The 17,295-nt window shown below is 39.7% G+C and overlaps 1 protein-coding gene across 3 annotated transcripts in view; it reads right to left on the reverse strand.

Moving 5' to 3' along the window:
* AOAH (acyloxyacyl hydrolase) overlaps positions 1 to 17,295 on the reverse strand; it is a 167,431-nt gene that overhangs the window by 52,531 nt on the left and 97,605 nt on the right. For all 3 annotated transcript variants that reach the window (XM_047094876.1, XM_047094877.1, XM_047094875.1), the window contains exon 13: positions 16,442 to 16,533. In XM_047094876.1, coding sequence (XP_046950832.1) covers positions 16,442 to 16,533 — 92 coding nt within the window. The remainder of the gene's footprint in view (positions 1 to 16,441; positions 16,534 to 17,295) is intronic.

Raw genomic sequence — 17,295 nt, forward strand, 5'->3', positions numbered from 1 at the left:
AGAGAGAGTGGCGGGGGGAGTATAAGTGGGGGAGGGGCAGAGAGAGACAGAGACACAGAATCCGAAGCAGTTTTCAGGCTCTGAGCTGGCAGCACAGACCCCGATGGGGGACTTGACCTGAGCTGAAGTTGGACATTCAACAGACTGAGCCACCTAGGTGCCCCTAGAAAGGTCTTTTAAACAGGACATAGCTAGACTAGATATATCAAGGACAGCCTACATATTTTTAGGGAAAGAGGGTTCTGGTGTTTGTAAGTCACTATTTAACAATAATAGTAGATTTATGGTATAGGAGATTATCTGTTAAACAGGAGGAGTCCCAAACATGATGAATCATCTTCTTGCTAGGGAATCAATAGGAAGAAGGAAATAAACCTCTGAGACCATCAGAGTTTGTCTCTCATTGACTGGTGTGGTAGATTAAAGATGGCCTCATTATCTTTGACACCCTTACCCTTAAATCTTGGCTGTTATATGACTTTTTGACCAACGGGGTATGTTAGAAGTGATTCTATGCCAATTATGGCCCCATTTTTAAGATTCCTGGCAACTTTGTTCTCTTGAAGCCCTGATTCACCATGTAAGAAGTCTGACTATCCTGCTGGAAACCATGTCAAAAGATCCTTCAATGGAAATAACCAAAATGTCTTTCAAAAGCTGAATGGGTAAACAAAATGTGGTGTACCCATACAATGGACTATTATTCAGCAGTAAAAAGAAAAGAGGTATCAAGTCATGAAAAGACATGACTTGGAGGAAGCTTAAATGCATATTGCTGAGTGAAAGAAGCCAATATGAAAAGGCTATATTCTGTATGATTCCAACTAGGTGGCACTCTGGAAAAAGGCAAAACCATAGACACTGTAAAAGATAAGTGGTTTCTAGGGATTTGGGGAGAGACAGGAGGGATTAAAAAATGGAGCACAGAGGTTTTTGTGGGTAGGGGCAGTGATACTGATATATGATACTGTAATGGTGGATACATGCCATTATGCATTTGGCAAAACCCATGCAAGGTTCAACATAAAGAATACACCCTTAGGTAAACTGTAGACTTTAGTTAAGAATAATATATAAATATTGGCTCTTCATTTATAACCACACTAATGTACCACATTAATGCAAGATGTTGATAATAGGTAAAATTGAGGAGGAGATGACAGAGTATATAGGAACTCTGTACCTTCTGCTCAATTTTTCTGGATATCTAAAACTGCCCAAAAATTAAAGCCTTTTTTTAAAGTCCCTATCTGGAAAGGAAGCAGGACCCAATATTCTACAACAAACCCAATATTCTAACTCTCCTTCTCAAGCCTCAGTTATGTGAGTCAAGTCATATCTGACCCTTTAACCCAACCACTAGGTAGATACCATCAAGTAACCATGGTCAATATCACATGGAGAGGAAGAATTGGCCAGCCACACTCTTCCTGAATTCCTGATACCCTAAACTGTGAGAGGTAATGAAAATGGTTGTTGTTTTAAGCCACTAAAGTTTGGAGTGTTTTGTTACACAACAATAGTTAACCAGAACAGATGGTTATAGAATTCTAGGTTAAAATCATTTTCCCTCAGAAGTTTGAAGCTATCAGTTCATTGGCTCCCAGCCTCCCAGTGTTGTTGTCTGAAGCTGCTCTGTGCCTCCATCCTTTGAAAACCTGCAGTAGCATCTGTTCAAGAGTTCTGAAATGTTGTGATGATAGGCTTGGGGTGGCTCTATTTGCATTCACAGTGTTAGTCACCCAGGGACCTTTTCAACCTGGAAATTCACATGTGTCAGTTCTGAGAGACGTTCTTGAATTATTTCATTGATGATTTCTTCCTTTCTTTTTTTCCTTAGAACTCTTATTATTTGTATATTGGGTCAGCTGGACAGGTCTTCTAATTTTCCTAGCTTTTCTGCCCTATTTTCCATCTCTTTGTCTTCTGTTCTATTTTCTGGAGGATCTCTTCAATTTCATCTTTAATCCTTTTATGAAAACTATCTTATGCCACTAGCATAACTTCCAAGTGATATTTTTGTTTTTTGAATATTTCTTTAATTTTAGTGTAACATTCTTGTTACACGAATGAAATATCTTTTCTTATCTTTTTGGAGATACTAATTCTAGTTATTATTGTAAAAAATTTTTTTAAATGTTTATTGATTTTTGACAGAGAGAGAGAGAGAGACAGAACATGAGTGGGGGAGGGGCAGAGAGAGAGGAGACACAGAATCTGAAGCAGGCTCCAGGCTCTGAGCTGTCAGCACAGAACCCAACACGGGGCTTGAACCCACAGACCGCGAGATCATGACCTGAGCCAAAGTCAGATGCTTAACTGACTGAGCCACCCAGGTGCCCCAAATTCTAGTTATTTTTTATAGGTAAGATATTAGAGTCTAAGAAAAATGTTTCTCCCTTAGAAAATAGAGCAATAGTTTATTTTCTTGAAGTTGCTTCTTCTCTTTTTGTGTTGTCTTTCCACATTCAAAGTTTCCCTCTGATGTCCGATGATCCTGGATTGTTTGTTGGCTTGTACTTAAAAGTGGAAGCTGGTTAAAAACTTCAAAGCTGATTGGAAAGTGGACCTCTGGGTGTGGCTTTTTGACTCAGATCCTCACTGTAGCATGGGCTGGTGGGGACTTTCTCGGGGAAGCCCTGCTGTCAGTGTCTGGTCTTTCCTCCCTGGGATGTGTAGACTCCCTACAGAAGGATCTTCTGCCCTCCAACCAGGTTGCCAGCACTCTGGGGCTAGGGGTGGGTGGTTCGCAGCATTCAGTATGCATGTGGAGTGGGGTGCTCCTCTCTTCACTTATGTCTGGTGTCCCTAGGTCCAGAAGCTTTTGATATTAGCATCTCTAGAGAATAATAAACCTCTAGACTTATACCAGAGTAAGAAGAGGCAACTGCCCACCTGTGTGAAGTTGGGAAAGAGTCTCAGGATCTAACTGCTTCTTCAGCAATCTTTCAATAGACCCTTGTTTTTACTCTCACCTCAATTTCTAGAGCTACCAAATATAACCAATCCTCAAGTCTTCTGGGGAATCTGCAGTGTAAACTAGGTTGCTTCTTGACATTCCTTTCCACTGGCTTCAGATGCAGCTTTCTGAGTCAACTGAGTCAGTTACCACTTGTTCTGCTTTCTGGTTTCCAACATTTTGTGGCTGTTGGCTCTTCCTGTTCTCTTTGTCCTTGTGGACAGATTCATTTACTGTCATTTTAGTGGAGTTTCTCAAGGGACAGAAGTAAATGCTTTGCTCAATCTGCTATCTTACCCAGAAGCCCGAAATGAATACTTTATACTCTGTGTCATTTACGCCCTCTGCCTTGACTGTTTTATTATATTTTGAAAAAAGCAGATGGGAAATGGACATTAGATCTGAGCTCAATCCTAAAATAATTTCACGGTCAATAAAGAGGGGTTATTTTCCTTTGGGAAAGTAATTGTTACCAATATTTAGCCATAAATGTATTTTTGATAATTCTAAAAATGGAATTTATGTACCGAAATACTGTTTTGCTCATGACCTGCTCATGGAGAGCGAATAGTGTATATTAATATTATAGAAACAGTTAGTTGCATCTGTCTTTGCAATAATACAAAATCTTTGCCAATTGGTGAATAGTTTCATTAACATTTCTGACCAGAAATAGTATCTAGACTTTTGAGATTAAGGTTTTGTACTAGGCACTAGCAATCATTTCACATAATCAAAGGTATCGTTTTCTTTCATCCCACCTCAAATGCATAATCTGTCTTATAAATACTAGGGATTGAATTTCTCATGGAGTGTCCAGGAATCCTGAGGAGACAGAAAAATCAATACAGTATTATGAGAAGCCCATAGCACAATATTTTTGAGATGCTAACAAATTGAGAATGCTTGATAGAAAGGCATCTGTATACAGGGTCAGGTGAATTTGAATTAATAGGAGAAACCAAGGATACTGTGCAGAGTAAGGTTAACTGTGATGACCTTTCTGGTTTCAAATCTCCCCTCCTCTTGCTCCTCTACCCCTACTTGGACTCAGGTTTTTCAGTGTGACCTTCTGTTTTTTCCCTTTGCCCTCTGTTGTACATCAAAACCAAGCCCAATGGGCTGGTAGAAGAGGCGATAGCATCAGTGCTGTAGTTTGATGGGGGCAGAGAGGAGTACTTGAAAGTTCTCTTTCTCCCACCTTCCCCAATGGCCAAGATGCTGGTATCCTCAATGTACGGGGCTGACGTGGAAGCATGCCATATTCAATTCCCGCTGTGACTAGCTCTACCTACTCCAGTGCCCAGGAAGTACAGGCATTTCATGTGAGGACACACTGGTCCGCTTTTGATTTCTAACATCAAAATTCAAAACAGGTAAACCTAACACAGAATGTCTACTGGTTGCTCTCCCCAACATATGTTCAGGTAAACACACATACACACACAAACCACTTTCTCTGAGAGCCTTCTTATGACCTACCACCACCATACCATTTCACTATGACCAAATGGAAAACAAAACAAAACAAAGAAGAAGACCAAAAAATGAGCCTTATGCATGATGCAGATAAATTAAAGGAGTCGAATTTAGAACTGAAAAAAGTCATCACCTTCTATGTTGACTCAAAGCAGAATGTACTTGGAGAAAGGCAACAGAACAGCTTCCCCAAAAGGCTTAGCATATCCGAGGTTTTGTGGATAAATCAAGTCTGATACTATGCAAACAACAGTGATGTATCAGGTCCTGGTGAAGTTTCTGAGGCTATTTCTGTCTCTCTGCAGAACACTTCTTGTTTGGGTATAAGTTCTGACACCCTAATTAAGGCGAATCGTAGAGAACGAGACACACGAAAAAGACTAGGGCATGTGGAAGACTAGTAGCAGGGACAGTGAGAGATACATGGTAACATCTAATGTGAAGGGTTAGGGCAGGGGAGTGGATTAGGATAAAACTGAATCATTTAGATACCGGGCAGGCTTCATCCAGGGACCACTACTGCTGGGAAGCTTTAAGAAAAGAGTGAATAGTTTTCTTTCTGATGTGGGTGGAAGTCAGACTAGCATGGGGCCGGGGAGATGGATTAAAGAATTCTTAAAATTCCTTCTAGTTCTTTGATACTAGATCCCTGTGTAACCTCTAATTCACCACATCATGGAACAATGAAGATTTCAGCCTCAGAGAGAGATAAACATGTAGAATATGACTCGTTGTGTATTCAGAGAGACTAGCAATGGGCTAATTATGCAGGGGTGTGTGTGCAGTGGTGAGGCTGGCTATAGAGGAGGTCCTAGGAGTTCAGACATGAAAAGATTAGTCAGACAGCATGATAGATTTTGAATTTGGAGCAGCAAATAATGCAGGGAAATAGACTTCATGGGCATTGTGTTCAATAATTCATGAGCTGCGGTACTCAGACAAGGCTTCTTACCTGTTAAGTTAACTTCCCACTAAGGTTCCTTCCTCTGTCCTCTGAACTTAGAGCAGCTGTAACTGCTTCCTTCCTGGCTTTTCTTGGCCTCAGATTTGATTGCAGGCCACTGCATCAGCATAAATATTAAACTATGATAAACTGAGAGATTTAAGGTGTTGAGGCTTATAATGTACAAAGATCACTTGTGATACACAAAAGATTGTTTTAATAATCTAAAAAGCACTTCTCAAAGGATGCTGTGAAACACTAGTTTCTTGAAATGTATCTTTCTCATTAAATGCATACATATAGAGAGAAAGGGAGAGAGAGAGATTTTCTACATAGTTCGGTGGTCAAATAAGTTTAGAAATGGTTTCATATTATACCTTGGAGATACATAAGGTTTTTTGCCTTATTAAAGGCTCTAATAAGCCTTATACTGAATAAATGTGTTTCTCCTTATTTAAACTAGCATTTCCAAAACTTAGTTGCCCTAGGAATCTTTTAAAAAATATGTATGACATCTTGTGGAACTAATGTTTCACAGAAGTGTGTTGGGGAATATTGATGAACTATTTCTGTGCTCTCTATGTAAGCATTGAGATGGCCTAAAATCTCAGGTTGAGTTGGTTATAGGAATTTTGCTAGAGAAATTTGGAGGTTGTTCATTTACTTTGATCAACCTGGATTGAAAAATTATGTCATTCTGGACAAAACTTCACACCGAGGCTTGACTTATCTATTATTGACCAAATTCACTTGTTAGCAGATCTCTCATTTGTTTTATTCCTTCTATCTGGCTATTGAGTTGATTATTTTACTTGAAAATTGTTCTCTCCAATTTGTTGACTGTGTGGTTATTTTAATACTTAAATGAATTTTGCTAGTTTCTTGTAGAACATTTATTATAGAACATGCTTAGAAGTCCAAGGGCTTAAGCTACACTGATTTATTTTTACATGCATCACATCATGCAGCTGGTGATTCAATTCATTCTGTTTATATTCCTTTTCCCTTATCCCTAGCGTTTTCCCTGAAATGTTAATTCCTGCAAATCTTACTTGATTTAGGCAATCTGAGGAAATGCAAGGGAAGGAGGCTTGTAGATTGTAAAGCACTCTACAAATGTAAAGTGATATCAATATGAACTTATTCAGTAGTTCTTTTGTTGAGTACCTATTATGGTGCCACATAATGTGTCAGGGTCTAGGGCTAGAGAGCAAAGTCAAGCCTAATTCCTGTACTCAAGATGCTCAGAGTCTGGGGTGGGGTGGGCGGAGTGGAGAGACAATAAATAAACTGTTTTGACAAGTGAGGTGACATTGAGGTTGAAGGAGAACACTAGGAGCACAGGAGAGAATCATCCACTCAGGTGGGGGTTGGCCTGAGGAGGCTGTCTAAAGGAACTGATTCCTGGGTGGTGAGTGTGGGAGCGTGAACAAAGGGTAACTAGATAAGACAAAGGTGAGTGTAAGTGCTCATGAAGAGATGCTCAAACTCACTAGTAACCAGGTTACATATTATCAGAATAACAATAAAATATTGTTAGATTGGAAAAAATTAAGAAGATGGACAATCTTCAGTATTGGCAAGGATACGGGGAAACAAGTATTCTCACAGACTATTTGTGGGAATATAAATTGGGGTAGCTTTTTGGGGAGATTATGAAAAATTAAAATGTATACATTCAGATCTATCCATTTTTTCTTAGATGTTTATTTATTTATTTAGAATTTTTTTTTAACATTTATTTTTGAGAGACAGAGACAGAGCATGAGCAAGGGTGGGGCAGAGAGGGAGGGAGACACAGAATCTGAAGCAGGCTCCAGGCTCTAGCTGTCAGCACAGAGCCCGACATGGGCTCGAACCCATGAACCGTGAGATCATGACCTGAGCCGAAGTCAGATGCTTAACGGACTGAGCCACCAAGGCACTCCTCTCTCCATTTTTTTCTAAATAAATTGTCACATGTATTCATAAAGAGAACTGTAGGATGTTCATTATGGCATTATTGGGTATCATGAGGATTTGGAATGGACTGTCCATCAGTACGATGCTATGAAATACCACGCAGAATTGTTCAAGAATGGAAAGTGCTTTGAGAAGTATTGTTAAAGCAAAGCATTAATTTACAGTGTATTATACACTGTTTAATGCCACTTATGGGGAGATTTTAATGAAATATTTCTTTATGTACCGATTTACACACGTAATCACACAGAAGGGATCTGAACAAAATCACGCTAAATTGATAATAGGGCTTTCTCCTGGGAAAGGGGGTGGAATTGGGGGAAAGCTTTGGCTTTTTACTATAAATATACCTCAGTATGTTTTGTAAGATGAAAATATATTCATTATTTGAGTAATTAAATTAAAAAGTGAAAATTTAGAAATGAGTGGCATCGAGGGAGAAGTTTTGCAGGTGGAGAGATTTGTCAGTATATGGCAGGAAGAGTCCTTGGCTAGGAGTTACAGCTTCTACAGATGGTCCTTCTGGCCCAAAGGGCAGTGCCCTGAGCCTTCATTCCATCCCTTCTTGCTTTCTCCATCCTTCCTTGCTTCCTTCCTTCATCCACCTTTCTTTCCCTGTTGGAACTTCCTCTCACTAACAGCATACTGTAGGATTTCTCATCTAAAAATGATTCCCCACAAGCTATCACCCCTTTTCTCTTCTCCCTTTAATGGGGAAGGTTTTAATTTTTTATTTACTTTAATATTTATTTATTTTTAAGAGAGAGAGACACACATACAGAGCATGAATGGGGGAGGGGCAGACAGCGAGGAAGACACTGAATCCACAGCAGTCTCCAGGCTCTGAACTGTCAGCACAGAGCCCAACTGGAGAAGGTGGAGAAGCTCGAACTCAGGAACCTTGGGATCATGACCTGAGCTGAAGTCAGGCAGTTAACTGATTGAGCCACCCAGGCGTCCCAAAGGGAACTTACTAAATAAGTTGTTGATGCTCACTTCCCTTATCACTTCCTGGAAACCACTCTCTGCAGTCGGGTTTCCATCTCCCCCCACTGAGACATCTCTGGCCAGTCTCCCTTGATCACCGCCCTGCACCCACAGTCCTCTTTCTCTGTTCCAGTCCTCCTCTGCCTCTGGCAGCATTTGGCTGAAAGTCACTTCTCCTTTGGAAACACTTTCTTCCCTTGGTCTCTAGGCTGCTGAACCCTTCTAGTTTTCTCTCTACTTTGAGAGCTATTTCTTCCTTTTTAAAATTTATTTAGAGGTTTATTTACTTAGAAAGAGCATGAGCAGGGGAGGAGCAGAGAGAGTGAGAGAGAGAATCCCAAGCAGGCTCTGCACTGTCAGTGTGGAGCCCCATGCGGAGCTTGAACTCATGAACAGTGAGATCATGACTTGAGCTGAAATCAAGAATCCCACCCTTAACCCACTAAGCCACCAGGCACCCCAAGGACTATTCCTTCCTTATCTTCTCTTCCTGAACCTCTAAATGTTGGCACCCCTCCCCCCAGCTTCTGTCCACAGCCACATTTCTTTTTCACACTCGTTCTCTGTAACAGAAGTTCTCAATTTGTTGCTCTCAGAACCATTTTATACTCTTAAAGTTACTGAGGAACCCAGAGAGATTTTTAAAGAAAATTAAATGTGAATTATACCTGTCAATATTATATGTTAGAAATCAAAACTTAGAAATTTAAAAGAATATTTAATTATTGATTCATTTAAAATAATAATAATAATAATAATAATAAAAATAAACCCATTACATGTTAACATAAGTAACATATTTTTTTCTGAAAAATATATATTTTCTAACCCTTCCTCCAATTAGTGGGAAAAATGGCATCGTCTTACACTTTTTCAAATTTCTTTACTGTCTGACTTAATAGAGGACAGTCTGGGTTCTCATCTCTGCTTCTGCATTAAATCTGTGGTGGAATGTTGTTTTGATGGAATTATGTGAAGAAAGTCTCATCTTCAACATACAGTTAGTTGTAAAAGGGAGTAACATTTAATATCTTTTTAAAATGTTTATATTTATTTTTGAGAGAGAGAGAGCACAAGTGTGTGCACATGTGCACGTGCATGGCAGAGGGGCAGAGAGAGAAGGGGACAGAGTATCTGAAGTGGGCTCCATGCTGATGGCAGAGAGCCTGATGGCTGGACTTGAACTCACGAACTGCAACATCATGACCTAAGCCAAAGTCAGACCCCTAACCGACAGAGCCTCCCAGGCTTTTTTAGATAAGTATGGACAGTCTTCTTTGATTCTATACAAAAACTTGAGATGTGGTATTATTTTAAAGATTGATTAGTTGTCATGTGGAATCTGAAATTATATCAATGAACTTTTGTACCACATCACATCAAAATGCATTGGTCTATCTTGTACTTTGAATGGATCTTTTACCCATGCATGGTTTTATACATCATATACTGGTCATTTAGAAAATATTGGCTCACTGAGTTATGTGGATATTTTAAATGTTGATACATTTTATGATACAATATTGAAAAATCATACTTGTTGCTAGCACTACATATCAGAAAAGTTTTGGGTATTAGGAAGCTGTCAAGTTCATAACAGAAAATACAAGTTTTCAAAAACTCAGAATTTTCTTTGAAAGCTGAAATTTTATGATTAACGGTCAATGCTATCGGTTGTTTTCCTTGAAGCTCCTTCATTTCAGATACACTATCTGCCACATATCCAATCTGAATAACTATAATTTATTTCCTAGATCTTTTAAATAAAACCAGTGTACCATGAAAAACTGACTAATTCAGCTCTCAACTCCCTCACAAAAGTGCTTTTTCTTAAGAAAATCATATTTTTTCTTACGCAGTACAAGTGCTTTATGCATACCTCCCATTTCATCTGATGAAATTATTAAAAAATCATGGACATACTTTAAAAAAATTAATAATTCTTCTGCTCAATAGGTGAACTTTTCAGGGGAAGCTGCCCTCCACCCCCGGGCTATTTTTTAAAACGAGGGTTGTGTAGAGGTGAAGATCACAGTGACTATAAACATAGTTTGGCGCCACTGCCTTTATTCACGCTCAGATGTCAACAATTTCACCCACCATGTTTTTGTGCCATCAGTACCAATGGCTACACAGTGCAAAAGGCAAGTACTGTTTTGGTACTGTTGTGAAAGTAATTTTTACCTTGTGGATCCCTCGAAAAGGCCTGAGAGACCCACCTCCCAGCAGTCCACAGACCACACTTGGAGAATCTCTGATGTAGACTGTATTTCACTCCAATCAGCCTCACCTAACTTCAAATGACCACCTCTCTGGCTAATGATTTGTTTTGCAAAGTATAATTATAAGATGACTAATCATTTGCACTTACATCACATGTAATTTTTGAATAATGGATTTAATAAGGTTATTAAGTCCATTAGTGTTTAGTACTTACATGTCTTTTTTTAAAACATGAAATTAGGTTAGCAAATCTTAGCTGCAAATCCCTTCTCTCCAATTTTCTGTTTTTAACACCCCAAGTGACTTGGTTTGGAATTATACACTGCTTTTCAAAATTGTTCTCTCATATAACGTCTATTGGGTTGGAGAGAATAGATAACCTTTAACACTCAGATTCTAGGACACCGCTCATCAAAGATGTGTGTTTAAATGTCCTTGAATAGCATTACTGTGTCTCTTTTCACAGTAGCTTTGTCTATTTCTTTCTAAGCGTGTACTATGTTTCTGGCCCCAAATAGCAAATCTAAGCCAGTGGCAGAGGGAGCGACATTTGTTCTACAAAATTCCACGTAGTTGGCACCCACTTATGTTGACCTACTGATCTCACTCTTCTCTTTCCAGCTTGATATGGTAACTTCGGTAATTGCTTTTGGTTCCTTTGGCTTTCATGATTTTTAATGGCTAACTTCACCTTTTATTTTTAAAGCTCTGATTGCTGCCCTGTTTTTCCTCCCTCTGCTCTCCAGCTTTGAAGGACTTCTCTACCATTTACCCCTGGCCTGCAGAACTCCACTGACTGGACCATCTCCTGGACCCACTTTCAGAAGGGGTTTTGGGCACCATAAATGCTCACGTTAGATGTGGTTAGGTTCAGGTGCTTATGTTTGTTAAGGGTTTGGAGTTACCAGGTTCTCTTTCTGAGGTTTGCTTAGAGGAAATAGTACCCATAAAGGACAATCAATTATGGAGTGCTACTTAAACCAGTAGCTGGTCAAGTAGCCAGCACCACACAGTGCAGGGCTTATGATGCAGATGCTCAAACTTTATGGCACAACGACCCTGGCCCTAGAGAAACATGGTTCCTAGAAAATTTCAGGCTCTGACCCATAAAATTAGCCAAGTCTTATCTGAAGGCACGGTCAGTTAAGGGGTGGAGAAAAGCATATTTGGTGGGGAGAAGCAGGAGCATATTTTCTCAACAGCTTCCTCCAATGTTTCTAAACCAAGCAGCATCAGGAAGGTAGGATGTGGACTTCAATAACACGTTGCCCTAAAGCCACTAAACTTTAATACTGGGGAGAACTTCAGAGATTGCTAGGTGCAACTCAACTTCAACATATAAATGAGGTCCAGGTCTGCTGTATATTCCACTGAAGGCCATACAGAACCAGAACCCTTGTACCTGTAAAGGTGGTCTTCCTCCTACTCTACCACACCAACTCACAGGGCTCTGGAGTTTTAGATATTGCTTTAACTAGAAGTCCTTCCTTCCTGAATTTTGGTATTGTTTCCCATACTTGCATATGTGTTACTGGGCCTTGTGTTCTTTAACTTAAATAGGATTTTTCGCTTACATTAATTGCTTTTGAACATGATCTGAACATGAAGTACTATTTTTAATTTAAAAAAATACCCATTTCTTCTCACTTACAATTATAGTTCCCTTCTCTAATGTTGGCTATTGGGCTCCCAGCTCCCATGCTACCAACCTCATAGGATGGGTTTTTGTTTTGTTTTGTTTTGTTTTCGTTTTTTTTTTTTTTTTGTCTTTGAACCACTCAATTACTTTCAGAATCACATTGGGAAAACAAAATAAAACACATGGTTTTAAACGATATTGCTTTTTGAATTTTCTCGAGCCTAAGAGTCAAGAGAACAGATTTTTGTTAACGTCGAATCAACTGAAGGATGTAAAGATTTGTGAAAGTAAGGGGTTGTATTTGTCTTTTAATGCATGCATGTAATTTCAATTCGTTACATTTACCTCATAAAAAATATTAAATTTTGAGGGAGGAGGGTATGTTGGAAAAAGAAAAGGAAAGTAACCATTTTCTCTCCCAAGCAACATCTTTTTGCTTTCTTTCTTCTTTCTTTCTTTCTTTCTTTTCTTTCTTTCTTTCTTTCTTTCTTTCTTTCTTTCTTTCTTTCTTTCCTTTCTTTTTTAAGTTTATTTATTTATTTTGAGAGAGACAGAGAGCACAAACAGGGGAGGGGCAGAGAGAGATGATAGAGAGCCAATGCAGAGCCAGATGTGGGGCTAGAACTCACGAAACTGTGAGATCATTATCTGAGCCGAAACCAAGAGTCTAATGCCCAACTGACTGAGCTACCCAGGCACCATGCATCCTTTGCTTTCAAAGGTACATTTTCTAAAGAACATTGTTAATACCCAAAGCATGATGCTGATCAGAGATAATAAGAAGCACTATCTACAGATCCAGTTGAAGAGAGAAATCCATAAATTCTATCCCATTTTGATAAGCATTTGGACTCAGAAGGACATTTGCTCAAAATGCCCGTGGAAGCTGCCCATGTCGTTCATACATGTTGCTTTCTGGGTCAATATTCTTTTCATTCTCCTGATTCTAGCAGAAGAGGATCTTCTAATCTCTAATCTAATCTTCTAATCTCTCTAATATTTTTTACACACTTTATAAATCTTTGTTCTTTTAAGAAGGGGATTGGCCCAGCCTAGATTATCTGCACTATATAATTTGCATGAGATTATAGAAATGGTTTAATAGGACCTACTGCTGGGAGGGATGTCTTGAATGGTGACACACACATGACTATCATGCTGCTATGTGTCTGTTTACTGGCGGAATCTGCTACAACTCAGATTTCAGAGAATTTCCTTTTCTGTCAAAAGGAACTGAATATATTTCCCCCATTCCAGCTGGGTGGCAAGGAACACAGGCATAGTACACACAAACAGGTGGCAGAAAGAGCTCTTGGAGAGAAACGACTAGATAGCCTGGGGCCCCACAAACACATAGAGAGAAAAGCCCTTGCAGGGTATGTGACCCTACAGCACGCCAGCTGTGCTGCGCACATCCTTAGAAACACAACAGATAAGGACAGTACCTGGAGTCAGTGATGAGTAAGTTGCAGAACCAGATGGAAGTTTTGTAAATGGCAACACAGAGCCTGATACAAGAAGGTGCTAAGTCAGCACCAACTAGCTTAGGATAGGGATGACTTTCACCTAATGCACACCTAGCCAGTCACCTCCTTTATGAGATGGTGTTAGAATGTCTCTGCACAGCCCTTATAAGGATTATAAACCATGAGTGGCTAAAGACTGGCAACTCTCCTCTCCCTTTCTCCCCACTGCCTTTCTCCTATGGACATCTGTCTGCTGCTGGGCTCTGATAGGATGGTGGTGGATGCAGCCATGGGACTGGAGGGCTAGTGGGATTTCACACTGAGAAGGGAGCAAACCCCTAGTCTGAGGACAGAAGAGACACAGAAGGACATTGGCTCCCCCTGTCACCCCCTCACTAAAATCTAAAAACAACTGAACAGCCTGCTTGGGAGCAGGAGCTATTTTGGGGCAGAGTTTTTGGGAAAATTAGATGTAGGAGATGTGGGGCAACTGTTGGTGAGTGTGAGCTATAAGTGGAAGAGATAAGGAAACCAGTTTTCCCTTCAACTGGGCCCTGCTGAGTGGATTCTTCTTTCACTCTTTGGATGACTCCAAGGAAGATTTAAACTACTTGGCAATTGTTTTATTTTTTATTTTATTTTTTTTAAATGTTTATTTCTGAGACAGAGAGAGACAGAGCATGGGTGGGGGAGGGGAAGAGAGAGAGGGAGACACAGAATCCGAAGCAGGCTCCCAGGCTCTGAGCTGTCAGCACAGAGCCTGACACGGGGGCTCGAACACACAAACCATGAGATCATGACCTGAGCCGAAGTCGGTCGCTCAACCGACTGAGCCACCCAGGCGCCCCATTGGCAATTGTTTTAAACATCAGACTGGTATTTCCTCAATGGCAACCTTGTGAAGCTTTAGGTCAAAAGGTGGCTGAATTTTATAGGGTTCAACATAAAGTTAAACTTCCATTAAAAGTGTAATAAACTATATCCATTTCTCATTCATAATGTATTCCTTTGTTGTTGTCATAAAAGCTTTAATTTAGAGAAATCTCCAGGTGTTTTTGTACTGGATTGGTGGAGGCCAGTTAAATTTTTTTTCTCACTTTCAGTGTTGACAGTGGGGAGATAGGTAAGAGTCTTTTTCCAGAAAGCTGCTTCAGCTTGGCTATCTCTGGATGTGTTCCAGGTGACAAAAACAATAGCAAGTGCAGCTGAAGAAAGAGAGGCTAAGCCTGGTGCTCAGGGGGCCCCAGACCACCGGGAGTATGGGGCCCATAGAAAGGGAGCCCCTGATTGACCTTTGAAACAATGCATGCCATGTCTCCCCATGGAGAGGGCTTCTTTGATTCTTAGTCATTTCTCCATCCCATCGCTATTCTCTCAAAGTGACAAAGACTACAGAGAGCAACATTCCTGCAGGTAGAATGAAAAAAAAATCATAAAGTTTGGGCACTGGGGACCAGGAGGACCCCTGCTCACCAAATTACTCTCTGGTATGTGTTCCATGATGACAGATCCCACCATTTCACATTAATGTGGGTCCCTGGTCAAGTTTCTTAACCTGTCTATGTAACCCTTAGATTCCTCAACTGTGAAATGCAGAAATTAATGCCAGCTCCCTCACAAAGAGATGAAATGAGAAAAATCTCTACATAACACTCAGGGTAGTGATTTGCATACAGTGAATGTCTCATGAAGGTTACTTCATGCTCTCCCTATCACTGATACTATTAACATTATTACACTAACCTCATTTTTCATGTGATTAAACTTGAAAACCTACACCTAAACTTGAAAATGCATCCCTTTTGCTTTCCTTATATTCACAGATGATTCCTACATTATTATCAATGCCCTTTCCTGAAGATTGGTTATCATTTCCTGTTTTTTCTCTACCTCTTTCATTACACCAATCTTGTAAATCCTTTAGGGTTTGGGCCCCTGGCCTGACACCCCAAAAGGAAGAGGCTATTGACTAATTCTATGAATATTTCTTCAATGAATCTGTAGCTCTGTGTTGAGAGTTGTCTTGTGGCACATCTTTCTTGTATTATCATTATTTGTACATTTGTCTATTCTGCCCTATTTGATTTTAATTGGTTGCAGAGACAGGTCAAACCCCATTTACCTTTGAAACATCTGTAGCATATATTCCTGATTAGGTAGTAAGTGTTTAGTAAGTATTTTTAGATGAATGAGTGAAGACAATAAGGTAATAATTGAATAATTTATTTATGATATATAATGTCCTCCATTAAATAAAAAAATGGGGTGCTAACCTATGAATGGCTGCCCCCAGGCTCTGAGTCAACATCTAATCACACATAGCAAATTGGGTTTGTGTGTCACTCAGATTTGCCATACATTGTCTCTACCTTCAAATCGAGAGCATTGAAGCCAGGGTGATTCCAGGACCTTGAGACTTGTCTACTAATTTTAGCCATTACCTTTATGGATATTAATTTCTGAGAGTAAATAATCAAGTAAACTTTCTTGTCCCTTGAATGAGAAAAAGTCAGTGATGTGTTTATGTCTTATCCACTAGAGGTCAACTCTACAGCCCCTGCAATGAGAATATTCCCTCCTTGTGAACACTGATAAAATTCAATTTGCATTACATCCCCCTGCATAGTGGACTCTATGTCAGTGGTAGGTTTCTTGTATGTTACTCATGTTCTAGAAGCAATTCCTAATAATTCTCGTTTCAACATCTTGGGAGCAAGCCCCATCTCTTGTTCTTTCCTTACACAGATACGTTGAAATGTTTAAAGGTACTCAAACATACATACCCACTAATGGAGTCCAGAAACCCAGTAGCACCAGAGATTTGGGGCCAGTTGAGCTCATTGGTAAGAGCTGTTGGTAAATTGATGAAGGATTTCTAAAGAAAACATAAAGTGGTGATTATAAAAATGGTCATTTGTTTTTTACAGGTAGTAACATTATCTATTGCCTAGGCGGCGTTTTCTGTCTTTCTCACTCTCTTTTTCTTAATCTATTTCTTTAAGAGCTTTGGTATATAAAGCGTATGCCACTCTATCATCAGGGACTTCACAAAGATTAGCATCACTCATGAACTGGCTTCCATTCAGCTTCTGTGAAAGATGCGAAATGCGTGGCAGCTTATACTCATCCCTCATTTGAAAGGGATGCTTCAGTAGATGGGTAAACTTTCCACTCTTTTAAATTTGCTGAGATTTTCTCCATATTTATTTTAGATATTCAGGAAATCAACTGCCCAAACAATAATAATACACAAGCCCCCAGCAAGAATGCCTTCCCTGAGTTCAAAGCCATGTCCTCAAGTCAATAAGATAGTGTCTCCTGACCTCCTTGGGAGTCTCAGGCACCTTTGAGAATCTAATTTTGGTTTCTTTCCTCACAAAGATGCACATATATTCAACACGGCCTATGATTTCAAGGGGTTCACATACCCCCTGTATCTCTTACACAGTCTCGGGTTCAAGAACTCCTGACACAGAGTGTTGACAAAACCAGGATTCATTTGAACCATGTTTCTATGGCTTGTGCAAAATCATAGAGAAAAAACATTGCCAGCTATGTCCCCTTATTATTCCTTTTATAAATGTCCTCTGGGATAAACCTCTACTCTGGTCTAATTTCTAGAAAAAGCTTATCTAGA

Source organism: Lynx rufus, unplaced genomic scaffold (genome assembly GCF_022079265.1).
Source record: "Lynx rufus isolate CCGP_SWC_20201006 ecotype Redwood Valley unplaced genomic scaffold, mLynRuf1.p SCAF_4, whole genome shotgun sequence".
NCBI lineage: Eukaryota > Metazoa > Chordata > Mammalia > Carnivora > Felidae > Lynx > Lynx rufus.